Source organism: Lonchura striata, chromosome 3 (genome assembly GCF_046129695.1).
Source record: "Lonchura striata isolate bLonStr1 chromosome 3, bLonStr1.mat, whole genome shotgun sequence".
Classification (NCBI taxonomy): Eukaryota; Metazoa; Chordata; class Aves; order Passeriformes; family Estrildidae; genus Lonchura; species Lonchura striata.
In genome coordinates this window covers 82,867,143-82,893,567 of record NC_134605.1, presented here as the reverse complement: position 1 = coordinate 82,893,567, position 26,425 = coordinate 82,867,143, and the positions used below count along the sequence as shown (strand labels likewise).

Here is a 26,425-nt window from a genome sequence, read left to right as displayed (position 1 = left end):
AGCTAAAAGTCTTTCTAGTGGTAGTGGATGTGTGCTTAAAATGATGTAGTTTTTCTTTCCATTGCTTCATTGATTTAATGTAGTTTTAGAGTATCCTTTAATGTAATTTTACAACTATCCTTTAATTAAATTAATACATTCTATACAATTAGTATAGAAACTAAGCACTGGTTTGTATATTATTATTTGTATTGACAGAGGTCTAGAAGTTTATTTTCTTGCAGAAATGTCAAAAAAGTACTACATTAATTAACTAGCTGATTTGTCAGAGCAATCTGTGCTTAGCATATATACTGCTGAAGCTTTGTAACAGGAATTGCAAATTATTAAGGTGATTAATTTTGAGGTTAAATCCTGATAAAAATAGAAGCAGAAAATGAGTAGAAATACTTAGAATCTGCATTTATGTTGTAACTAGAATTCCCATTTGTCTGTTGTCAGCATTGGTGAAAAATATTGATGTTGTAATAAAACCATAACTTATGAAGGATCAGCACTTTCATGTTTTGTTCAACATGTAATATTTGTTCACAGATTTTGCACCATTTTTGAACAACTCAAGTAAGTGAGGAGACAGTTGTTTAAGCTAACTTTGAAGAATAGGAACACTTGAGAGCTCTATACTAACATTGATCCAGTGTTTTGCTATACATGTATGCATAGAAGTCAATTGTAAAAAAATATTTTATAATTTGACAATGTTATTCATCTGATGGTAATTATACATTACTGTAGTAATTTAAAAATGTACTTATCTTTATTAAATACTACTCATTTGAAGAGTCATGGGAAGGGAGAGTGAAATAACCTTCTTACATAAAATATTGGAAGGTATAATCTATTTTTTCCAACCCTCCCCACTGCCCCTGAAATAACATTCTTGTTCTAGCATTTTTTATTGTCTGCACATGGCTTTTTGTTGTAGCAAAACTCTGGAATCAACATAATTTAACAACAATTTTTCTAGCACACAACTAACCTCAGGTGATGGTTTCTTCTGAATAGAGAGCCACAGTTCTATAGCAACAAGTAGAGGCTCCATTGGCTGCTTAGCATTCCCATTCTCTAGATTTGCCCTTGGATTTAGACATGTCTAGGGGTAGAAATGAGCCTTAGCAATTACCATTGCAGTAGAAAAAGTATTTAACAATACTTAAGCATTGATCTGCTGGGATAAATGTTCAGACCATTTGTAGAAAATTGAATTAGTTTTTTTATATAGTCTGTCTCCCTGTAAGGTGTGTGTTTTATCAGAGTTGATGTATAAAATTAGCATTCACATGTTAAAATCTGGGTGTTTTTTCTTCCATGTTTATTGTTAATGCACACATTAAAAAAAAGGAGATTCAATATGTATAACACATGGTGGATTTGTAAGGTTCTGCTCTTCAGGTTTAGAAAAATTATTTTTGCTTGAATCTAAGCAGAAGAAATTTCAAGACGCAGTTGTTAGTCCATATTAGTCCTGTTCATGACTGTAAAAATAAGTTATTAAAATAATCGTAATTTTTCATATTATTAAATGTTAGCTCAGGAATTACCTTTGTTGCTCAACAGACAAGGAAAAAAATTGAATTCACTTTTAATTATTCCTTTTATGCTGAAACATATAAAAATTAATACTGATTTTTTTCTGTAGAGATGGTAAAGGCTCTTGAGCCAGGCTATCTGTAACAGTGGTGTAAACCACTAAAACAAGATCAGTAACAAACTTTTGCAGGGTGGTTATTAAAGGAAAGGATGTTGCTTTTAAGAGCATTTACTATTTAAAACTAATTATGATTGTGTATGTGTAAGATTAAGAAAGTTGATCATTTGATGAATTAACATAGAGAGTATGTGCTTTTATTTGAAAGCAAGTTTCTCTCCAGAGTCTGAAATATAGGGAAACTGAAAAAGTCCAAAAATTTGTGTGGAAATATTTACAGAATATAGATATGAAACTTGAAAAAATTTTATGTAACTTTCTCCTTTAGAAGTTCAGTCAACTGATCTTAATGGTCTGAGATAATTCTTTGAAAAAAGAAAGCAGCCAGAACTTACTTCTAATGCCAGATTTTGACATATAGAAAACTAGGCAGAAAATTGTTTGGTGGCAGCTTTGTAATAAGCAGTATTTATTGTCAACATTTCTATTAACAAATTAGTAATTTCTAACAGTGTTATAAATCCTTTTGTGTTAACTGTTAAACATCAAGAGATGCTTTGTATGTTTGTAACTGAAAATGCTTCTGTGCACTGTGATCTTTTTTACAAAGAAATGGACTGAACAAAAGCAATTACTGATAAATGTTTCTGGTTGGTAAGAAATTTTATATGGGAAGTTTTACCTTAAATATTGATTTAAAGCAGAATATGTAATTTTATTTACTTTGTTTTGTTTAAACATGCAATTGAGCCACATGTAGATACAGCAGTTAACATGAGCCTTTTCTGACCAGTGTTTTAGCTGTTGTGATTAACAGAATGCACATTATATGAGATTATACTTTTATTTACATTTTAGGTACTTTTTAGTACTTTTTGCTGAGACTTCAGATGACCTTGAGAGAGAATCTCTTGGATTTTGGGAGTGTTTATTTTTTTTCTTGTGTTCTGTTGTTTTGTTTGTTTTTTTAATGTGCTGACTAATAAATCTTGTTTTCTAATTGTATTTTTCACTTATTTTTGGGGGGATATTTTGTATGATAGCACAACAGAACCCTACAGCGCAGCTACCAGGCAGACAACAGGAGATTGAAATAAACAGACAACAACGCTATTTCCGCATTCCCTTCATCCGCCCTGCGGACCAGTACAAAGACCCCCAGAACAAGAAGAAGGGCTGGTGGTATGCACACTTCGATGGGCCCTGGATTGCTCGGCAAATGGAGCTTCACCCTGACAAGGCACCCATTCTGCTTGTAGCAGGTTGGTATTGAAAGCAAAATTGCAACTTTGAAAAAATTCAGGTTTTTTTTTTTCCTTTTTATCATCAGCTGTTCTTATCTGGGCAGAATTTGAGGATTCAGGACTGCTGGTGGTGGTGGCCAAATGTTTCAAAATATCATTTGGACATGTCCTTTATTTTACTTGTACACAGACTTCAATTTAGAAAGCCACAGAGTGGGAATCCAAATGGAAAGGGTTTTGTTATTACAAATCCTCAGATTATTCATTGAACTGGAGACAGTGTGAAGATGAAACATCACAATTTATCTGGGGATGGTCCACTCATTGTTATACTGTTTCTTAGTTAGCTATAAAGGATTACAAGAAGTTTGAATCAAAACAATTTGTGCATATGTTACACTGTCTTTCAGTAGCATTGGGCTAATAGCAAGCTGATGCTTTTATCCTGTTTATGCTACTTAGTATTGGAGAATAGCTTTCTAATCTCAAAAATCTAAAATAAATGTTGCAATGGATAGGTAGAGATTTATCTGGTAGTGAAATGTATCCTTCTTTTCTGGAACATGAGGAGCAGGGGAGAAAACACTGGAGAAATGCTGCTTACATTTCTGTGATTTGAGATTTTGTATTTAACTTAGGGACTGAGGAAAGGCCATAGCCAATTTGTTTCTCTTCAGAATTATGCTTTACTAGCAACAAAAGTTTATTTTCTGCAAATTTTTCTAAGTAGAATATCTTATACCAGCTGTTGCTGTTCAGTGCCAAAGCCCATAGCTAAAGTAGCACTGCTTTCGTGTCTGTTAAAAATAAGTTTACAATTTAGTTTGTGAGCTACACATATCATTTCATTGGATTGCCTATGTTGGTCTCATTTGGTAAAAACTGTTTTGGGTGGTAGCCTGACAGATTAGCTACTTGATCCAAAGTAATTATGGAATTCTTAGTTGCTTTGATATATATAACCAAAAGTAAAGAAGTTCACTGTGAAGTGGCCTGAAACTGAAAATATATGTAATCTAAATGTAGTTGTCATCCTGTAATGGGTTTCAGAAGACTATATTGAGATGATGATCTTTCAGCTTCTTCCCTTTATTCCTTTTTGCTTGCTGTTTAAGCACAGTTTTATCAATTGCAGCATCTGATACTATTTTATACTCATACTGCTTTAGTGTTCTCTGTGTAACAAAAAGCCAGGAAACTGAAAAATGCCTGTGTCTGAGAACTTCCTCATAAGCTCTGAAGTCTACTAGTAAACCAGATCTACAGAGAGGAAATCTAATTAACAAGGATCTAATTTTTATTGATGTGACCTTTGAATGATGTAAAATATGTTTTCTTTTTCCCTTTACCGTTTTAGGTAAGGATGATATGGATATGTGTGAGCTTAATCTTGAAGAGACTGGCTTGACCCGAAAGCGAGGTGCTGAAATTTTACCGAGACAGTTTGAAGAAATTTGGGAACGCTGCGGAGGCATCCAGTATCTCCAAAACGCGATTGCAAGCAGACAAGCTCGCCCTACCTACGCTACGGCCATGCTGCAGAACCTGTTGAAATAACTGAACAGTCAGCACAGGAGCCTTTGAGATGAGAACCGTGCCCACGATACAAAGGGAAGAGTTCCTCTGTGCTACAGGGGGCTAAACATTGTGTAATCAGAGTAGAGATGTTTAATATAAAGTGAACAGATTTTATTAATCATGTGGTTTGTTAATTTGTACTTCATGATGTTTAATTTGTGTAGTGAACTTTACTAGGTATGAGGACCTTGAAGAAACTTCAGTCAGTGTAGTTTGCTGCATTTTGTTTATATGTTGCATTTTCTTTAACAGTTTCTGTTATAACTCTTAACACTTTTAAGCAATCTGTCTGTATTGGGTACATATTGCAAAGAACTGCACTGCAACCACCTTTTTATAAGATTCCGTCTTTAAAACACTGAGTAGTTGGCTTCAAGTGGTGGCCTAGAAAAGAGAATATGCTATTTCTAATAACTGGAATTGTGAGGCCTTAGCTTTGACTTCTGTTACGGAGAAGTTGGAGTATACTTTTATATAATCTGAGACATTTTATGTCCTGATTTGCAAACTGGTTAGTGTCTGTATTTAATGATTTTTGTTTTTCCAGAACCTGGTGGGAAATCCTCCTAAACTTGAGACGTATAAATCCCTGTTTAATGCATTCTCTGTCTTGGTTTAAAAGAACTGATTTTCTGTACATTCCAAGAAAAGCATTCATATTACGTCAAAATAATATAATATTGGAGGTCTTCAAAGAATGTACTGCTCTTTAGGGCTTATACCACTTCTCTCACAGATTCTTTTTTTTTTTTTTCTCTTTAGTACAAATCTGCTTTAGACTTTATTTTTCTGACCACGTTTAATAGAAGCCTTGGACAGTTTGTTTAGCCAGGTAGTGTAATTTCAACATATTACACAAAATTGTCCAAGCTTTGTATCTGAAGGTATATAAGATTAAGGATAGCATTAAGGGAAATATGTTCAGCTTTTTGCTGGCAGTATAACTTAACCGAATATTGAAGCCTGAGCTTCAGAAATCCTCTTTATTTTAACTGTAACGAGATATACAAGGTCTGTAACTTTTGTTAGACTGTGTAAAAAATTGGTCCAATAACAGTGCATCTTAATACTATGTGCTGATGAAATAGCTACAATTTTTAGTGTAGTGGAATATCATAGTGATTTGGATGCTGAGCTGTATATTAATCTCCTCTATCAAGCTTCATAGCTTGTAACAGTTCCTTTATTAAGCTGTTTGTTTGGGGAGTTTTTGTGGGTGGGAATCATTAATTTCATACACTTTTAAGATGCATCTCTTTCACTTATGTGAACATTGCTTTACCTTGCTGGCTATTATTTCAACAAATTAAACATGACCATTGGTTATCTGTCTGATAAAAATCCAAAATATAAGTAGCGTGATGTCCAATTACATAGCCTGATTTAAAAATGAATTTTTGCCCTTTTTAATTGACAGTTTGCTTACAGTATAAAATAATTTCCACACTCCTTACTGAGCATGAAACCTCTTGGAAACTTTAATTTTTAAATGCATAAATATACTTTATTTTCAAGAGGGGTGGTTCTGGAGCACAGTGAAAGCTCCTTGCTGACCTTAGGCTGTGGTTGCGTGCCACAGTCTGCTTGTTGTTATAAATGCACTCCTTATGGGAATAATGTGGAGATACTCAAGTGGTATTTAACTCTCTACACATCCACTGCATCAGGGAATCTCAGCTTCTGCTGCAGACCCACTCTACTTTCTGATCATGTGGTTGCTAATGAGAAAATTGTTTTCATTTTACCCAAATTCTTCACAGAAACAGTCATTTTGGGCTGGAAGATGAAAGGAGAAGTGCATCAGACTGCTGGCTGGAAAGTTGTGTGCAAACCTGTACAAATGTTGCATGAGTTTAAAGGTGCAGCTTATGAAATTTAGATTACTGGTTTAATGTGTTACTGCATTGGAACCAAAATGTGACAACTTCCAGTCCCCAAACACTTAGCACTGCAAGAAGCTGTGCTCACTCATGCGATCCAAGAAAGAAAAATCACTGACTTGACCTGTGTTTGTTTCTGTCTTGTGTTTACCTGCTTGACTTAGCACATTCCATCTCAGTGTAAATATCTTTAAAGTCCATGGATCTTATGAGAATGAATATTGTAAGCAAAGAGCCTCAAATGCTTACATGTGTGGAGGTATATACACATATATGTGCTTAAATATTTTAGTATGTATGCGTGTAAACATACCTGCAGGGAACTTTAAATAAAATTAACTTAATTTTTCCACTCTGTTACTTTAATTATGTCAGGATGTCCTTGACTGGCATTGAAAAGAAAATTTATTCATCAGAATGGGATGTATGGAATTTTTTCTTTACTAAATGACTAACAAATATGAGCTATCATGAAAATAAAATGGACTTTGAAATAGTGGAAGAGCCTCTGGTGGCTGGACATCTCACATGAGATGTTCCCACCTCCCAGCATTGCTCCAGAAGTATGCCTGAGGGAAGCAGAAGATGCATTCCAGAAATTAGTGTATTCTAGTTTGCACAGTAGCAGGCTGATTTTTCCTCCCCTTTTTTTTTTCACTCTACACTAAAAGCATCTTCTGCTCTTAGTTTTACTTATCTTTTTGTGAAACAAAATTAATTTTCAGTTAGTTTCAGATTATTTTTTTTTACCTGTCTGGCAATATTTAATTGGCTACCAGTTGTTTCCATGGTCCCTTGTACTCTATTGGGTAATTATAGCTGGTTGATTTGGAGAGGAAATATAAAATGAGGGGAGAGTGTTTATCTTTAGGACTGTAGGATGACCTGGTGCCTATCTGATCTATAATTATAGAGAAAATTATAGAGTTTTTTAAACCACATTGGCTTGGTTCTCTGTGTGTTTCATTAAAAAAAAAAAAAAAAAAATCTTCCTGCCTGTCACTGAAGCTGTCCATTGTAGGTGAGATCAACCTAAAATGCTCCACAAAACAAAGGATAGGAAGAGAATCACCACACTTAGCTAAATTCCTGACTAGGTGACCCAGGAATATGCATTTTCTTGAGAATACTACTCTGAAGATCCTAAGATCAGTCAATACTTGTCTTTTATCCACTGATAAGATTGTGTTTTTCTTTACCTAGTTGAATCCTCTGGGTTTTTCTTCAAATATCTTTATTTTAAGTATTTAAATGACCTCTTAATACTGTACTGAAATTTAAAAATAAAAAATAAACACATTCCATGTTGAAATCTTACTTGTATCTTCTTACTGTTTTTGTCTTTGAAGAGTTGAAGCATAAGGGTTAATTAAGTTATGAGAAAGATAAAAATATTCTTTTGTTGGTTCTGTCTGCTGTTTTTCCATGAGATATTTTTGGTACTTAAATCTACTTTTTAAAGCTTTATTCTAGTAAAGATTTTTCTTTACTTTCTAAGGTAAGTGTTCCTCCAGAATGACATTCTGATATTAGAAAATTTTGATTTTGTTATCTTAAACCTCATACTTCATTTCTCAGTATTTATTGAAACAAGTATCTTTTTACTTTCAATGCTTTTTTAAGATTTATTTCTATCACTTCCAATATGTCTGTCATTTGCTATGCTATGTTCTCTGTATCCTTTTAATTTTAGATTGTGTCCGTCAGTGACTGGTGACACCAGCTCTGCTGCTTTGAGTGTGTGTCCTGTGGTGGAAGCTTTATGTTTGGGACGGAGATGTGGTATTGCTTTTGTGGGGCTTTGTTTGTTTGTATTCCCCTTGGAGTCTTAGGGAACTTTTTCATCTTAGGGGCCAACTCACAGTAGTAACTTTTTAATTTTAAAAGATTTAAGTAAGTCATACTTTATCTAGGAAATGTAATTTTTTTCGGTTTCCTTATGGCTTTTATCTCCATCAGTTTTAAAGTAACATGATGAGCTTTAGTGTAATATTAGGTACCACTTCAATTCCCTGTGAAATTTTCAAGGAAATAATTTTATTGTGTTTTATTGAAATACAAAAGGTTTACGTCCAGCAAATATATTTGGTAATTAATAGTTGAGAGTGATAAATACAATCATGAATAATCATTATTAAAATGCACATTTTAAAATTACTTAGTTTTTATCTGGCTAATGATAACTAGTATAAGTTGAAATACACTAAACACATACAAAAATACATTTGTAGTGGAAAAAGTGGAATGCTATCAGCATTCTTAATGCATTCTTAGCTTACATGAGCAATAGTGAAAAGCTAGCATTTGTAGGCAAGGATGACTTCCAGTGCCCTGCAAAAAGTACTTTTAAAGTAATTTTATTCTGAAGTGTAACTGTGTAAAAACACATCTTAGGTTTCTTCTTTATTTTTCTTTCCTATTTATATAAAGTAAGTAAAACTACTATTTCAGCTTAGAAATTCAACCTTGTGTTCTTGATGCACTGCCTTCATTTGTACACAGTCACCAGTTCCGGTGGTTTTTTTGCAGGCAAACCCGTGCAGTTGTTTGGAATTTGTAAACAGTTCTGAGCAGACTTGAGAAGGGAAACCAAAGTTCAGTCTTTGCTGTGGTAACTGCACGGCACAAAGTAAGAATTGTCACCAAAGTCAGCTGCTGTCCTGAATACACAGAAGTTTCACATCTGAATGAGGGGTTGTCATCCAGGATAGTCATGAACTTTGTAGAAGCTCAGTTTGAGCTGTAAGTACGACTTCTGGTGTGCACCAAGCAGCAAATAGAAATGGAGATACTTACTCAAGAAAGAAATACTCAAGGTAAAATAATGCTCCTACTTGAATCAGGATTGTGGCTTCATAGTGCATAAATTAATAAGCCTACAGAATACTTAATGGCTACCCGTTGTCTGCTTGAATTTCTACTACAAAAACTAACACTAGCTTCTGAAAATTATTTGTGTGGATACTGATTCTAAAGTGTAGGTTCTCATGTGCAATTCTAATTTACTCACTACCAGGAGGATGGTTGTGAATATAATTCTCATGTTCTGGAAAGATGAAACTCCATATATTGGACCTCAGCAAAAAGTCTGAAGTCTTAGGATAACCTGATAGTTTTCCTGTCACCAGAATTAAACAGTTAAGTGAATATGTACTTAGTAAAAATGGCGTGTTTATTAACAGAAAAATAGGAATCTGATGTTCATAAAAACCCTTGAAAAATTAAATCCAAACTCTGTGTGATTTGCCATGTGAGCATTCAGGGAGGGAATGAAGAAGTTCCCAAACGCTTTTAATGTGGCCTTTGGTCAACGACAGCTCTAATTTCCATTCACCATTTGCATCAGTGTGTGTAAGGAAGGTTAATAAAGGGGTATGGAAATGCATTGAAACTCCACTGACATTTTTACCAGAATGACTGAAACATACAATATTGAAAAATGTCACTTCTCAGCAAAATCTGTTTCTAGCACTCAGCTCTTAAATAAAACAGTTAAGATGTGTTAAGCACCAGAAGCTTAATGCATGCATCTCAATAGTGGGGAACTTCCTACCAGGCATTTTACACATGCTCAAAAGGTGCTCAACTTGGTTTCTTTCCTCCAGTAAAACTATTTTTTTATATTAGAGCCGAAATACTGTATCTTAAGGAATACTTTATTTCGTTTTTCATACTCATCCTGAAGTCCAATCTTGAATAATGCAGGCCTTCTTTCTTGAATACCTATAAGAGAAAGTCTCTTATTAAGACATTTGAAAAGTATTGTTGAATTTGAAAGTGTACTATTTATCTAATATCTAATAGGCAAGGTCATCAAAATAGGTAGTTTATTATAATAATTGAGCTTTGAGAAGGCTTCAGGGAGCCATTCTAATGGCCTTTCAGTATCTATGGGGGGCCCAAGAAGGAGGGAGAGAGACTTTTTGCAAGGAAAGGGAGTGATAGGACTAGAGGGAATGGCTTTAAACTGAAAGAGATTTAGATGGATGTAAGGAAGAAATTCTTAACTGTGAAGGTGGTGAGGTACTGGAAGAGATTGCCCAGAGAAGTTGTGGATGCCCCATCCCTGGATATGTTAAAAGTTGTTAGTTTTTGAATGACTAACTGGGTAAAACTCCACCCAATCAAAACCCCCTCTGATGAGTAAGTTTGCAATAATTTTCCATGCAGTGGTTCAATAACTAAACTGGAGACATTTTTCATGTTTGGGGAGGATTTGAAGGTTATTTTAGCTTCTATTGGAACTTTATGCCTATTTTCATATATGCCTTTATAAATACAGAGCTGTACTTACTCTAGATAATGCATCCTAAAAAGCTGTCATTGCTGTCATTACATATTGCAAACCAGAATTTAGATACTGAATTCTCAGTTTGCCCTACAAGCTGTAGATAGCCACATCCTGAAAATTTAGTTCAAGTGCCATATTCTATTTAAAAAATTTTAGCCCTGAAGGCTAAAAAGTGCTCCTTTTAGTTTCAGCTAATGAAAGGTTTCATTTTCTTCTGCCATTGACTTTTTTCAAATCATTAAAAACATCTTGAATCTAAGCGTGATGTAAACATTCACTGTGAATTTAAGTAACAGTGAAAAATAGCCACCTAATTTTTTTAAACCCATTTCAATTTTGTGGCTGCTGGATTTCTCACTAAATTAATTTATTTGACTAGATCTTGAGAAGAGCTTTGTCAATGCACTTTTGACAATTCAAATATTGTCTAGGTGTCACAGACCTGGTTTTATTTCACAGATGTGCCATTTTATTACTTTAATAAAATATTTAATGCTTTTCTATGTAGTATTTTAAGTAGTTTAGCTATTATGAAAGTTTATTGGTCTACAATTGCCCACAGGTACATTTCTTTTAAGGTGGGTATAAAATACTAATTGCAAACATCTGTGCTCATGCTTTTATGACCAGCGAAGTGAGTTCATTCTTGAGCTTTTCCAAACTGCTACTCCCTGCTGCTTCATCCATCTCTATCTTTGTGTTCCAGTCCCCCATTTTCAGCTCAGTCTGTAACTGTACTTGAAGAGACCAGGCCTGGGTATGATGAAGATCAGTGGTAATAAATCTTTCTTTATGATATCTTTGCTTGTTCCTTTATTTACATAACAACAGACATGTTAGGAGCCCAAGATTCACGTAGTTGCTATCCTGTCTTCCAGCTAGTGCCAAGGGCACTCCTGTACTGATATTCCCCACAATAACAATGGGTGCTAACAGCTATAGCAAAACCTTTTTATTCCTAATTGGGCTGTAATTCAGAAAAATGAAAAATGGCAAAGTAAAAGCTTTTTTTGGTACCTATCAAGAGGACATACTCAGATACATCAGAAACAGTCTGCCAGACTCAGCTTTCCTCCTTTCGGTCTTTTCTTCCCCCCACAATGATACAAGGGGTTTCAAGTAGCAAAACTTGAAATAATACTTGAGATATGAGCAGGATTCTGTTCAAATTAGAATTCCTACTTGTCAAACTCTATGTACCTTAACCAGACTGAGTGATTTGAGATTTTAAGTGAGCTAGTACTGCTATCTAAACCTCTCCTTTGGATTGCATTTTGTTTTAATTTGTCATTTCAGGTATTCTTCTTCCTTCACATGTTCCAGTGACTGCCACATTAGCACAAGGTTATACAAAAAGAACTTTGTTGCATAAAAACATTTAACAAGAAAATGTAGTTGTCATATCAAGCATCAAAAACATCTGAGCTTTTCTTTGTATGAAATTACTACAAAGAGGCTCCCTGGTGACATTAACAATGGGACACAACAGCTTTCTAAGGTTCTTGAAAATAATCACAAACCTTGATTTTGTCTGGCTGATGCTGGAAACGAGGAATTCCAGAGACTAACTTGTCAGTCTTGGTTTTGTAAACTCATCTGGTGACCTACAAGAGTAAAAAAACCAAACCACTAATTATTTCTCTAAATGACTAAAAGCACTCAGCTAGGATAGACTGCCAGAGCCATGCAAGAGAGCTGTAAGAAAAGCAGTTCTACAGTCCTGTTGTGAAAACTACACTGCAGTAAATGTGGAAAGCAATGAATTCATTAGTATTTTCAGTTCTGAAATCGCCAAGCAAGAGAGTAGCTTCAAGTTTGATTTAGTTGTGGAGTTAATACATGAAGGTGAATCTGTTACGTCAGGTGGGGCTGTTTGTTGAGGGATGAGAAAGGGATTTCCATGCAGTTTACCTCCAGGCTGAATTGTGTTTTCAAGTTCATGTAATGCTTCGTGATCAAGGATCTCTGAGGAACTGAGACAAGCACTTACACTGCAAGCCGTGTGACAAAATCTAGACAGGGATTCATCGTGTTCAAAAGCAGGATTAATCCTTACAGCATTTTCTGAATTGCAGCTGCTGAGAGTAGGACTTCTACAATGCAGAACATTTTTGTTTAGGTGAGATTTTAAATTGCAAAAGAAACAAAAGGAATATTTTGAAATGTGAAGGGAAAGACTGTGAGCAGCTTACTGCATATTAGAGTTTCTTTTGCATTTTCTTCTTATCTTAATAATTAAAATGATGAAAAGAAAGCCAAGGCTTCCTAAGCCAAAAATGAGAGGTTTAAAATTGAAGGGCTGTATGGGTTCTGGACCAAATTTTGCACAGCGCTGTCCTTGGTAAAGCTGGTGTCTACGTACAGGGCATCTAAAATAAGGAAAGGAAGAGAAAAAATGTACAGAACTTTAAGGCAAAAAATACTGAGTATCTTAAATAAAAAGAAAAGAAAATCTGCAATGTATTATGAACTCATGATTTCCATGACAAATAATTATGTGTCTGCATGAAAATAATGTGATTGATGATAGGGAGAGATAATATTTTTAGAGTGAGTTTTAAATAAAAGGACGCTGACATATGTCTTGCCGACCTACAAATTTTAAGGAAATAATGCATTTAAAATATCTCTTACAAATTTCTAACCCCACAGGTAACATTTGTGGTTTAGAACTTTAGAAGTTCAGGTATATTTTAAGGTAGCGTCTGAACACAACTTTGAAACTTATATTCTGTTTACTGGTGATTTCACTCTGGGGAGTAAGGTCTGAAATAAAAGTTCTTGTACAAATAGCAGAATTCTGCTCCTCTTTTAAGACAGGGGGAGAGTGAATTTACATAGAGCACAAGGGCAAACAGTAGGCCATAATTTTCTCTCTGACAGTACAAGTTTGCACAAGCTATCAGTCTGACACTGGTGGGAATTTGTGACTTGCTATAACTCCCAAAAATTTTCATTTATTATTTTTAATACACTTTATAACTCCTGATGATGGTTTGGTTATACCTCTACATGCAGGGTTTTTCTGAATGGGGAAAGAGTTATTTTCTTTAGTGCATCAGTCTTGGAGGAGTAGCTCAGAACCCTTGCTACCTCAGCAAGGTTTTGAAGAGGACCTTTCTAGCTCACAGGCTGATTTCCAATACTAAATGCTGCAGCTGCTCTACTGGGACTCTGAAAATCAGGAATTTGGCAGTAACTGTGGTGAATTCAATATAATTCCTGTGATGCCCATTGAAGAAAAGTAATTTTAGTAGCTGGGTTGTTACAGTGAATAATTTGAATAATTTGTCCAGTAGTTTTATTTTTTTGTGTTCTATCCTAAGTAAGGTAAAAGATGTATTGTTAATCTAGTCAAAGTATTAAGAGAGAATAAACAAATGCAAGAGTTGTAACTTGATTCTTGCTTATGTACATGACTGTTCAGCTACTGTGGGCCAGTCTAGTATACAATTTCACATAACTGTCTAGCTCACATAATGGTCTGAATTGTCTAGTCTTAAAACAAGGAGAAACTTGATACTTTGTAAAAGAGACTTAATGTGTTCAAGTACTGTGTAGTTCTCAGTATTTAAATTTAAATATCCTTAAGAAATATATTTGCAGTAAGGAAGAGCTGCTAATCTTCAAGACTTTCCCAGAAATCCCTGAAAGCAGCTTCAGCCATCAAGTGCTTTATTGCATGGTTTGGAATCACAGTCTGTATTAATAAAGATTTCCTTTTTAATATATCCTAGAAAAATGTAATTTCTTAAAATGCTACCATGTAATCAGTAGCAAAACTGTGAATGTGTTATTTCATTTTTCCAAGATGTGTTTGGAAATCTGAAAGCAATGCATGCCTTTGTGTGTGTCATCACTGCCAATGATGCTGAATTCCTAATAAATTTCTGAAACATCTTTAAAAATAACTAGATCATAATGTTCTGTGTATACTAACAGGCAGAAATGGATTTATCTATAATGAGATTATTTATACTTCAGAAGGGTATTTGCAGTGTGGCTTACAGCATCTGAATGTCAAGCTTTTGGCTTATTAGCATGGTTTATGGGGCTGTTAACAGAATTCATCAATCTATTTACCTGCAGACAGCTCCTCTTCCTGGCACCAGCTCACATTTGCCTCCATTGACACAGAGGTGGGGCTGCAGCTCGCACAGGCTCCGGCAGGGCAATCCATCCCGGCTGGCATAGCCAGGCTTGCAGAGGCAGTCGGCCTCTCTCGTCCACTCGTTCAGCACGCACTCGGAAAACTTGTCACAAGCCATGAATTTGCAGGGGTCTGCCTGATCAGCTGTAAAGGATGGGTAAATCATTAACTGAAGCATTACCCCAAAGGGCCTTGGCAGGGCTCCTAGCAGCCAGAGGAAACAGCTCATGTTTCCTGGCCTGCCACTTGGGCGTGCTGATGGAGGATGTCGTTGAGCATGGGAAGACACACAGCCTCTTCTTGTACAGGACACAGATGTTCATGTTGACACCTGCACCGATTTACCCCATCTTTGTTAAGCAAACAACTTACTTTTATCTCAAGGAGAAGGATTTTCACATTTGGATGTTTTTATCCTGGTTTTGCAGTGAGTGCTATCATCATACTCATGGATCCTGTGCTACAGCCTTATGTGAGAGAAATAATTTCAACTATAATTATATGTTCTTAAACACATAATTTAGGACATGACAGAGGAATGTAGTTAGATTATTGAATACTGCACAATACTAAGACCTGCAATGCAGAAATACTGTCATATCCACAGAATAAGTGCAGACTTTGCAGTGTTGGGTTTTTGTGTGTATAGGGTTTTTTGTTTGTTTGGAATTTTTTGTTTGTTTTGTTGTTGCTGTTGTTACTGTTGTAGTTTTGGGTGTTTGTTTCTTTGCTTGTTTGTTTATTGGGGTTTTTGTTTTTGTTTGCTTAAGTTTTTTGTTTTGTGGTATGTTAACATTGGGAAGGCTTGCTTGATTTTTTGTCCTGTTTTTAAGATATTAGTAAGGAATGCTTCTGTTAGATTAAGGGAAAAGAACCCTGCTGATGTTCATGGCAAGGCCCAAATCAGAGACAGCTGTTACACAAGTCTGCTTTTCCTGTCCCATTCTCTGCTTCTTACTAGAAATGAATTTGAAAAAAAAAAGGTTTGTACTGGATATTGCAGCTTGTAGCTGGGATGAGTTTTCTTCTGCAGCCAGTCATGCTCTATATACCAGATACTCAGTAATACTAATTTAAAAGAAAAATGAGGATTACATTTCTTATTGGAGTACTGGAAATCTCACACACACACACGGATATGCTTCAGTGATAGAAATTAATCCATCAGAGCTGATCACTTATAATCCCTCAATAATTTTATGGCTAATTCCTGTTTTGAAGTTTTGACTAGTGGGTTTTACTGTGCACCATTTTTCTTTGCCATATGCAATGTGCATGTTGGTTTGATGTGTCCTTTGCTCCTGGATTGGGAGTGTGAGCACAGGTAAACTCTAAGAAGTAGAGCTTGGCTAGAGCATTTGGCTGGGCTGAATTCTTGTGATAATATTTCATCTTCCTGAACACATATGTGTATACTTTGTTATATTTTCTGCTCCCACAGAAATTAATTATTAATGAAAGAAATTTAAATATATTATAAAAATTAATTATTAGTTATTAATTATTCAATATTAATTTATTGTTCATAACGAATGAAATATTTCGTGCAGGTGTTTTGAAAAGTCCTTCTTTATGGTATTATTTATGATCAGTGCAGTCAGCCCTTTGCAGCTGCTGACTCTTGGTATAGACTTTGCACTGTCAGTTCCCATCCATGTTTCACTTTGGTAGAACATCATTACCACTAGATGGCTCTCAGTTTCACAATAAAGAGGGGTTTGCTTATATTACCTTAACTTGCTACACAGCTTGGTTTTTTTGTTTTGTTTTGGTTTTTTTGTTTGTTTTCTGAAATTAAAACGCCCTTGACACACCTGTACTGGAATATACTGGCTTTGTAAACACAATTTCTATTTTGACTTTATACTACTTTATAAGCTTATAAGCCTCGAAAAAGCAGCTCTCTCCACAAAGTCTCTGAAATGAACTCTCAGTTTTCTTGAATTAAAATACCACATCAGTAAAGCACATAAGATGAAGATGAAAGATTTAAATTTTTTTCTGAATTTGCATTTTAGGATCTTTCTTATTTTAATTTTTATTTAATGAAAATTTATTACTAAGGCAGGGAACTTACGGCAGCCCAAAGTTCACTCTTTATAATTAACTAATTTGATACTTTATTTATCAAGCATCAGTTTATCGTGGTTTGTTTGAAGGATAGAATACTGTGGTTTTTGTTAGCTTTCTTTACCACAAGTTATCTATGCTTTTAGTGGCCACAAAGACATATATAAAATGAAAACTGCTTAGAAACTGAGTTGTAAATGAATTTTTGTTCCAGAATTGTCATAGATCTCTACATAAAAATGACAGTTTAACCAAAACTCCTTGAGGCATCTGCATACCTTTGCTATTTTTCTTCTCCATGACAATGAAATTAAATTCAACCCTGAAATAATTACCAGAGCCTGAAAATAGATTCAGGCTTCAATTTTATAAAGTAGTGTAGTTTTTGAAAACACTAAGTTGTGGACATAAGAATAGTGTCCAGGTATGTAGTTACTGACTTTCTACTGTTTAGCAAAGACTATTAACTTATTTGAAAGATATAAATCCAGAGGGATTCTAGAATTCAAATCTATGGAGTACTACATAAAGACATGCCCAATTTGTGAATATCTGTAGAATCCAATTATTCCTACATATTGTCTCCTTTTGTTTTGAATGCTGTATCCCTTTAGAAAAAGATAACAATGCTCTAAACCATGGTTTGCTTACAGCATTGCAATAATCATCAGAAATTATGTTTCTATACTTCAGTGCAAGACCTGCAAACTGAACATGAGCATTTCTTATACCTGTCATCACTCAGGACTTATTCTAGAGATCACTCTGTCTCTGAAAAGCAGCTGGTGAACATGCACAGCCCAACAGCTCCACCCAGCTATTCATTACAGTATGAAAATATATCTGCAGAGAATTTGCAACATCTTTTTTTGTCTTATTACCTCCTATCACTGGGAGGGTATTGCTAATGTGATTATTTCAAAGACAGTCATACTTCTGAAGCTGTAACAGTCTGAAAAAAGATTGTCTGCTTAGTTTTGATTTAGCACATACATTAGTAATGCAACCTTACCTGGCTCAATATCCAGGGAATAGCTGTCAATCTCCAAATTGAGGTGCTGGGCTGCAGCATCACAGAAATCTTCCAAAACACAGTGTACTGCTTCTGTGATATTGTATGGCACTGTCTTGGCAAATTTCATTTTGCTGTTCACAATCACACTTCCATTCCTGAAGTTGAGAATTTCCAAGTGCTTAAAACCTGTAAGGTTGGACTGAAGGTATGGAAGCAACTGCAAAACAGAAATTTGCCTTTATTTTAACTTACTGTCAGTGTCTACCTGCTATTAATTTCTCTTATAGTCAATTTTCATTATCAAGTACACACATCACAGATTTATTTCCCTGAGTTTAATACAACTGTTAAGATCTGTGAACAAATTAACTTTTCTGTTTAGCAGTAACTTCTTCTGGATTTCTGCTCTTTTCTCAATAATGTATTGAGATGGATGGACAGCAATTTCCCCTGTAATGAAATGCATAGCAGCTGGGAAGTTTATTCATCTGTAAGAGAAAAAAATTACCTCACTCAAAAGCCAACTTTAATTATTTTCAAACATTCAATCCAGGCAGGTTATACTAGGGCATAGTATAAAAGGCTGTTATGCTATAGCTGAGCTGACCTGTGCCCTATTGTACCAACAGAGAAAATCCATATCTAATCACAGTCTATGCTATGATATATTTTTAAAAGCCTATTTTTAAATGCAGCAAGCAGACACAAGTCTCAGATATAATCAGCACCGCTGTACTGTTGACGTGGATCTAAGAAAAAGCCAAATAAATTACATGTTAGGCATATATCTGGGTTCTCTTGATCAAGTAAAATCTTTCATCACTGACTTCATAAAACCTGTCTTCAGACTTTAAGAACATCCCAGGCTTATGGATCCTTTAAAATACAGCTTATCAGACTGAACTGTAGAAGCGTTTAGTATTGTTAAAATACTGTGCACTTCAGTGTATTCCTTTAAACTGCACCCAACTACCACACATGCTGTTCAAGTTGATTTTCACCCACCAATTGCATGAACTGTTGTTCCAGTGCTTTGTATTCCGTTGAGCTCCTGTTGAAGAGGTCGTCAGAGAAGTGCATGTTGGTCACCCTGAGGCTGAAGAAAACCACGAGCTCTTTGCCTTTGGCTGCAGTTGTCATGGAGCTGGTAGTTAGGTACTTGAGCGCCGGCGCCGGGGTGGTTTCTGCAGGCTCCGTGGTCAGCCCTGGGATGGAGCCACTGCCCTGCTCCCCTTGGTCCAGCGCGGCCGTGCTCACCGCGCCCATGGGATCCAGCTCGGCAGCGATGTCCTGCACCCCCATCCCGGTGCCATCCGCAGGAACGGCCGCAGGGGCTGGCGCCGAGGGCCCTGGCAACTCAAGGGACTGCTCGATGATCTCAGAGGGGCTGTAGGATGGGCTGGTGGCTGCAGGCAGCGGCGCTACTGATGGCAGCACATCTGTAATAACAGCTCCAGGCTGCACGGTGGAGACATCACTTGCACCAGTAAAGAAAGGCGACCTTTCATAAGTGCTAGCTGTAACAAAAAGGTCATCACCTGATGATTCTGGTTCTTCCATGATCTTAACTGCTGCAGGAAAACACGATAGAATCAAATTAGCTATGCTGAAAAGCAAGCATAAAAAACATCAAGCATGGAAAAACCCCATGTATATGGTATTTCCACTGAAAAATTTTTAACAATAAGCTTGACAGTATCTAAACATTAAAATGTTAACACCATCACCAAGAAGGTCTACTGAAACAAAATACCTCATCCACATGTTTGAGTGGTGGGATTTCTGCAGGTTTTATGTTTAATAGTTATGTTGGCAAGTATTTCCTGAATCTCTAAAGCACATTCTTGTTCTGAAGATACATAATCACAATGTCAGTTTATATTGTCTGAAAAGGGAGATTGGAGCTTTGAGCTCTCTGCTTGGAACGCTTGTATGCCAGAGTCATTCTGTTCCCCTCTGCAAAAAGTTAAAGCTATTATTTGCCAGTTATCATAAAATGTGATTACAAAACCAACACAGCCCCTCCAGATGCAAACTGTGTCAATTTACCTAAAAGACAACAGCAGCAATGAAAAAATATTCAAACCTTAAGAAGCCATCTACTGCACCTGAAACAGAATTTTTATGATATTACCATCAGGGCTTGGTGTGGCTCTAGGATATGTGATAACTGTAGCTGAAATCCAAATCTAAAGTTTCAGGAATGTGACTCTGAATTCAGCTTGCAGCTACCTGACCATAATGACTTCACAATAAATGATGTTGTCTACCAAGCCACCTGCCGAGACAAGTGACTTTGTCCTTTTCCAGTGATATACCAGTCTTCACGTGGAACTTTTAGCAGCCCCTTTCAGGCAAAACCACTTATCAGCAGTAAGAAAAGAAATTTTTCTTCCACTGATGAACTCTTCCTTTCCCTGCATCCTAATTTCCTCCCAGCGGCCAATAAAAATATGAAAGGAGAGCAAAGTTTTGCTGAATGAGGTGGCAATTGTCCAGCCACCTTATTTCAATAGAAGCTTCAGATGCTCTTCTCTTGCCATGTCCTCGTGTTTCCAGTATGATTAAGGATATGGACAGATTAGAAATGCAAAGCCTAGTGATGTTCTCTGTTTACAAAGCTCTTGCTATTACTTGTTATGCTGATAAGGAGTGAGAGTCACTTATCAGTTAAGAGAACTCAAAACAGCTTTGCTAGTATTACTGCTTGAGGCATTAATGCAGGATGATCTACTGATGGGATAAACCTGCAGCTCCACAGACATCTCTCTCAAGATGATCTCAGCACAGGAGCACACAGTCGAGCACACACCATTGTGATGGCATTTGTTAGGCAAATTATATTTTAGAAAGATAACTACAGGAGAAAGATGCACTGAAGTGAAGGCTTTGAAATTGCAGCAAATTGAAGCAGAAATACACAACCATATATATATATTGTATGCCTGACATGTAGCTGTGTATATATATCCATATGGTCTATACATAGACTATAAAGGTCTTCTGGCATCCTCTTATTACAAGCAAAGTAACTTAAAAGGCCTTGAGGGCATACCAAGAAGATCTCTGAGCATGTATCACCTGTTTTCATAAGCTGCCAGCTCTTAGCAATCACTGTGTCTCCAGCTGAAAGAGACACACAGCAAGTGACCCCACAGTATGTCTTGGTTCCTGTTAGTAAATGGGCTCACACCAAGGGCTGCTGGGCACCTACTGTGGCACAGCACCAGTCTCAAACCCAGGGATCACTGACCTGTTTGTCTCACAGGTGTCATGGTACTGCTGCAAGACTTGCCTACACAAGTGACACGCTGAAATCAGCAGTACAATGATTTGCAGCTGGCTTTACCAAGATTTTCCTCTGTCTACACAAGGCTTCAATAAAATTCAATCCTAAGGAGTTAGGAACTATGGATGAAAGAGAGAAGACCTAGACATTTCATTGAATCAAAGAATACTTTGGGTTGAAAAGGAACCAAAGCATTTTCTAGTCCAATGCCCCTGCCATGGGGAGGGACACCTTCCACTACACCAGCTTGCTCAAGGCAACATCCAACCTGGTCTTGAACTTCCAGGGGTGGGACATTCACAACTTGCCTGGGTAACCTGTTCCAGTGCCTCACCACCCACACTGTAAAGAATTTCTTCCTAATATCTAACCTAAATCTACACTCTTTGTTTAAAGCCATTCTTCCTTGTCCTGTCACTACACGACTTTGTAAAAGATCCCTGTCCAACTTTCTTGTACACCTCTTTTAGGTACTGGAATGCACAGTAAGGCTCTCCCCAGAGCTTTCTCTTCTCCAGGCTCGACAAGCCCAGCTCTGCCAGCCTGTCTCCTGAGAAGGGCTCCTGCCTTCTGACCATCTTCATGGCCCTCCTGTGGACTCCATGGTCATTTTGTGTTGGGAGGCTGAACAGAGCTGAACAGAGTAATCCAGTTGGGTTCTGACAAGAGTGGAGTTTAGAACTGAATTACCTCCCTTGACCTACTAGTTGGTGAAATGAAAAACAAAATCCCAACTCTCTGCATTTAAAATGTTGGGTTTATATATAACATCAATATATATTGATTTTCAGAGTAGATGTAAAGAAGACACTTTTTTTATTATGAGATTGATGAAACACTGGAACATGTTGCCCAGAGAGGTGGTGGATGCTGCATTCCTGGACATGTTGAAGGTCAGATTGAATGGGACTCTGAGCAACCTAATCTAGCTGAAGATGTTCCTGTTTATTGTAAAGGGGTTGAACTAGATGGCCTTTAAAGGTCCCTCCCAATCAAACTTATTCTATGAATCTGTGAATCCATATGAACATTAAAAAATATATATAATTTTGCAACAGAACACAAAATACACTTATATTGTTCATCATAAAGGAATTATTTGTAAAATTTCACCATTTTGCTTTGTAGATGAGATTTCCACATCAGAAGACAATTATGTTATGAAACCTCTACAAGTACAATCTCAGAAGGCTTAGACACTCAATCTCAGCATATTTCATTTCAGCATAAAGTTTAGTCTACAGAACTATCATTCAGGTGTAGGGAATCCACAGAAGGCACAAAATAAGATAATTAAATTAAATCTACTCCCAGAGAAACCACACTGAAGGTTAAACAATACAATGGAATTAAAAGCTGATGTCTGAAATAAAAACTGCAAGTAAAATTTCAGCCACCTCTTATCTTCCCACAAAGTTGTTCACTGAACTCCCCAGATGTTTTTTTATTACTGCATAGCCAAGGCAGGACAGTATTGTACTGAGAGTGTTATAACAAAAATTAAACACCCATTGGCAAAGACATGAAAACACTAAATTAAGAGGCAATTTCCTGTGTCCATTACATCTTTGTAAAAGGAGTTTTCCATGTAGGCATTTATTCCCTGCTGAGGGAATGAAATACATAGATTTGACTTCTCAGAAAAAAATCAACTGTCATTTCCACAACTTTATTTTAGGTATCTGATTACTTGGTCCTCATATTTTTTTAAATGAGGGAAAACCTCCTAATTGACCATGAATAAGGAGTAATTGTTTGAGAAAGGTCAAATTGACCCATCCTAGTGGGTTTGCACTAATGAGCAGGCCCAGAATGTTATACATTAAGAGGTCCTGGCATTTTCTTTCATTCATGAGCATAATAAACACCGACATATTTTCCAAGTCCACTGGTGGGTATTCTGTAAATGTTCTGTATATTAAAGTGACAGTGCTACAATGTCTATGTATATATTTGAATACTTGCTGGCTGAAAGAAATAACCAAAGAAGGGAAAATTCTGCAGCTAAAAGAGATTGGTTCATAATACAAAGTAAGAATCACCTTGCGTGCAGCTCTGCTGATACCAATACCAGATGGATACAGAAGGTAGCTGCATTCAAATTTGCATACTTTGTTGGTGCCTGAAATGTCACTAAATCCCTGGACACAGACTGCTGTGTACAGACAAAGTGCTGAATTTATGTTTGAGGCCTTTAATTTTTAACTAGGGCACAAGTAATATGAGGATTAATAGAATTAAGAGAAGAGAAGATCATTAACCTAATGTGTCACAACAAGTGTCTCCCAACACATGATTACTGGTTACATTCATCTTTTCTAACTCTAAAGCCAGGCCAAAAGAGTCACAATTATCTAAGACTGTCATTGTGTCTGTCTGTATGGACCCTCCCGAAATGAGGTTCAATGCCCATTAAATCCACAGAACTCTTTCTCCACTGACTCCAGAGAGCCTGAATTCACTAGGAATGCACACCATCTCCCCTCCATCCTCCAGTCCTAAAAACTCTCTTCTCTATTAACCTTTTCCCTTAGCATTCATACTGGAGGTCTTTGAGTAGTCTAACTTTTCACAGGACAGCCTGAGAGCTCAGCTGTAGCTCTGCTACTCACACCATGGCTGGGGTGTTCTGTGTAACTTATAGAAGCCTTCATCTTATTTTGAAATTTCCATACCTTGCAGCTGTGCTTCATTAGCAATGTTCTCAACATCAAAGATAAATGTCATTCTCACATGATGTCACAAGAAGAATATTTTCTGTCTTAATAAAGATATTTTCTATCATAATAAAATACTGCTTAGTAATGGTAATCTCTCATTATTCTCAGGACTATTCACTTCTACCTGACACTGAAAACTTAAAAAGTAAGATAAAATTTGTGAAATCAAGACCTGAAAATCTAAACCACTACAGAATTCAGGGCACTGAGCAACCAAAGCTCACGAATCCTGTCTATGTTCATTATGAAAAAAGGATGCTTCTTTAGCTATTTCCACATGGGTAATCTTCTGTTCAGTACTAGACAGCCCTGACTTTCCTGCTTAGCTAAGTAATTTGTGAAGGGCCACAGACTGTGTGTTTGATTTGGGATGTATTATGACATTGCCCTCATCTCACTGGGATCTTTACCTGAATTCTTTTTGGGAGGTCAGTAGTATTATTTACTCCTGCAATTATTGAAGAAATAAAAAGCAAAGAACTCTTCACTTGTTCCAATGCATAAAGATTAAGAGCAAACCATTAAGAAAAAAGCCAAACCCTGACTGCTTTTATTGCTCTGCAACTTTTCCCTCCCAGTAGCCAAGTCTGCCCGAGAGCAGCAGAATGATGCAGTTCACTAGTCTGACTGTCCATAAACATTGCACTGGTGCAAGTCAGCCGGTCTTACTCAACTCATACACAATTTTCAGTACAGATGAAGAATTCTCTTTACATAATGCCTGAAGGTCAGTATTTTGACTGATCCATCTGTCCTTGGGAAATGGAAACTCCCCTAGACTTTATGGAAGTCAGTGTTGCAGAAGGGAGTGACATCTGCCTTAACGTATTTGGTCACTGTACCTGTAAAAGCCCTCTGAAATATCAGTTTATTGTGGGATCAAAAATCTATTCTTTCTTTGATTACCATTTTCACATGCATAGCATGACTGAAGATAGTAATTCAGCTTGCCATTGCTATTTGCTGTTTTATGAAGGACTTCTGTTACTTCAATTAAAAGTTTTCTGAAAAAGACTCTTTCTCTAAAGTTTTGAAACAATGAAATCAATAAACTTATTATTTTTTAAAAAATGTTTGACTTCAACTTAATAATTTAAGTACAACAGGTGGAGATACAACAGATAACTATTAACTGAGCAATCTTACTTTATAGACCTGTGTCAAATTCATATGCTGAGAAACCTGACGTGAAACCTAACGACTGTCTTTGGCATTCTCACATTTCAGCAGTTTTAGAGGATTAAGCATTTCAGAAGCACAGATATACTTTAAACAATACAGGAATAGCTGGTGTTGAAAGCATACTCAAAATTCTGAGTAGAATATAAGAATATTATACAGAAAGGTGAGGTGTATAATCAGATACCTTGTATGGACAGTAGGTCAGTGGTAGGTTATTTCCATAACGTGACAAGTCACTTTCACCATTTACAGAACCTTTTACCTTTTCTGTTACGGAGATTGCCAGATAAAATTACATACTAGTGCTCAAGCACTCTGAAAGTCAGTTTTCTGAGTAAAGTCCTTGCTAAAAAACTATGCAACCATGATTAAAATGCTCTTGTGAAGTAAGGGGATTTGTAAGTACATTTACATAAAAACATGTCAAAAATGCCAGGGATACCATGGCTGTTTTGTATTGTAAGATACTTTATATTGAAGTTCTGCACTATTTGCTACCACAGTAATAATATATTAAAATACATGTTAAACAAGAAAGGTATCATGCTAATCTTGGAAACAAACTCAAGCAGCAGTGAATTTGCAAAGAGAAACGCACTTTTACCAAGGGATAGAATCAAAACCAAATAAGAAAACTCTCACTTAAAACAATAGCTGCAGGAGGATTTAACATCTCTTATTCCCATTGTTGAATCTTCTCAATTAAATTTGAAAAAAAATGTTTAATTAATTTAAAATAGTGAGATCTATGTGAAAACATCCTGGGTCTTTACAAACACCTGGAAACATAAAGAGACATCCATCTAAATGTTGAAAATATTGCTGTATGACACTATAACACTTTTAGAGCACCCCAAATGGAGAACTTGGAATATTCTTTTTGATTTATTTTATTTTGGAATGTTTGGAAACAAAATCTGGCAAGTTGCAATGCTTACCCTTCAGAACTTAAAGTGCTCTCCAAATTTCTGCCCATTTTCTCTATTTTTCTCAACTGTGCAACAGGAAAAAATCAGAACAAATTTTTGTAGAGGATGGGACCATCAGACAGTTTTGTGGTATCAAATTTTATTAGTTTACAAAATGGTAAAAACAAAAACCAAAATAGAAATTACATGATACAATTCAGGTCATGTGTTGACCAAGGACCTAAAACAGAAAAGAAAAACATGAAATTAGAAAGTTAAAACCAGTGATTCTCTTAAAATTTCATCATCCGATGAGCACTTTAAGACTTGCCAAGAAAAATGAAAATACTGAACGTACTTTTTTCCCCCCCTCGTACTATGTAGTCGCTTGTATGAGAAAGTTCATGGAATGAAAGTTATAGAATAAGGAGTGTTTTGGTCTTTTAAATT

The 26,425-nt window shown here is 36.2% G+C and overlaps 2 protein-coding genes across 7 annotated transcripts in view; one reads left to right on the top strand and one right to left on the bottom strand.

Annotated features, from left to right (window-relative positions):
- The window catches only part of MYO6 (myosin VI), a 102,462-nt gene extending 94,800 nt beyond the window's left edge, over positions 1 to 7,662 (top strand). For 3 of the 6 annotated variants that reach the window (XM_021553621.2, XM_021553613.2, XM_021553596.2), the window contains 3 exons: positions 535 to 561; positions 2,692 to 2,910; positions 4,250 to 7,662. In XM_021553621.2, the coding sequence (XP_021409296.1) occupies positions 535 to 561; positions 2,692 to 2,910; positions 4,250 to 4,449 (446 nt within the window). In that variant the 3' untranslated portion in view covers positions 4,450 to 7,662. The remainder of the gene's footprint in view (positions 1 to 534; positions 562 to 2,691; positions 2,911 to 4,249) is intronic. The other 3 variants (XM_021553628.2, XM_031504413.2, XM_021553605.2) reach the window with 1 other exon arrangement.
- Positions 7,663 to 9,528: 1,866 nt separating this feature from the next.
- IMPG1 (interphotoreceptor matrix proteoglycan 1) overlaps positions 9,529 to 26,425 on the bottom strand; it is a 53,729-nt gene continuing 36,832 nt past the window's right edge. The window contains exons 13-17 of the mRNA XM_021554259.3: positions 18,882 to 19,447; positions 17,874 to 18,093; positions 14,725 to 14,935; positions 12,162 to 12,245; positions 9,529 to 10,073 (exon numbers count right to left, since the gene is read on the bottom strand). Of these exons, the coding sequence (XP_021409934.2) occupies positions 12,206 to 12,245; positions 14,725 to 14,935; positions 17,874 to 18,093; positions 18,882 to 19,447 (1,037 nt within the window). The 3' untranslated portion in view covers positions 9,529 to 10,073; positions 12,162 to 12,205. The remainder of the gene's footprint in view (positions 10,074 to 12,161; positions 12,246 to 14,724; positions 14,936 to 17,873; positions 18,094 to 18,881; positions 19,448 to 26,425) is intronic.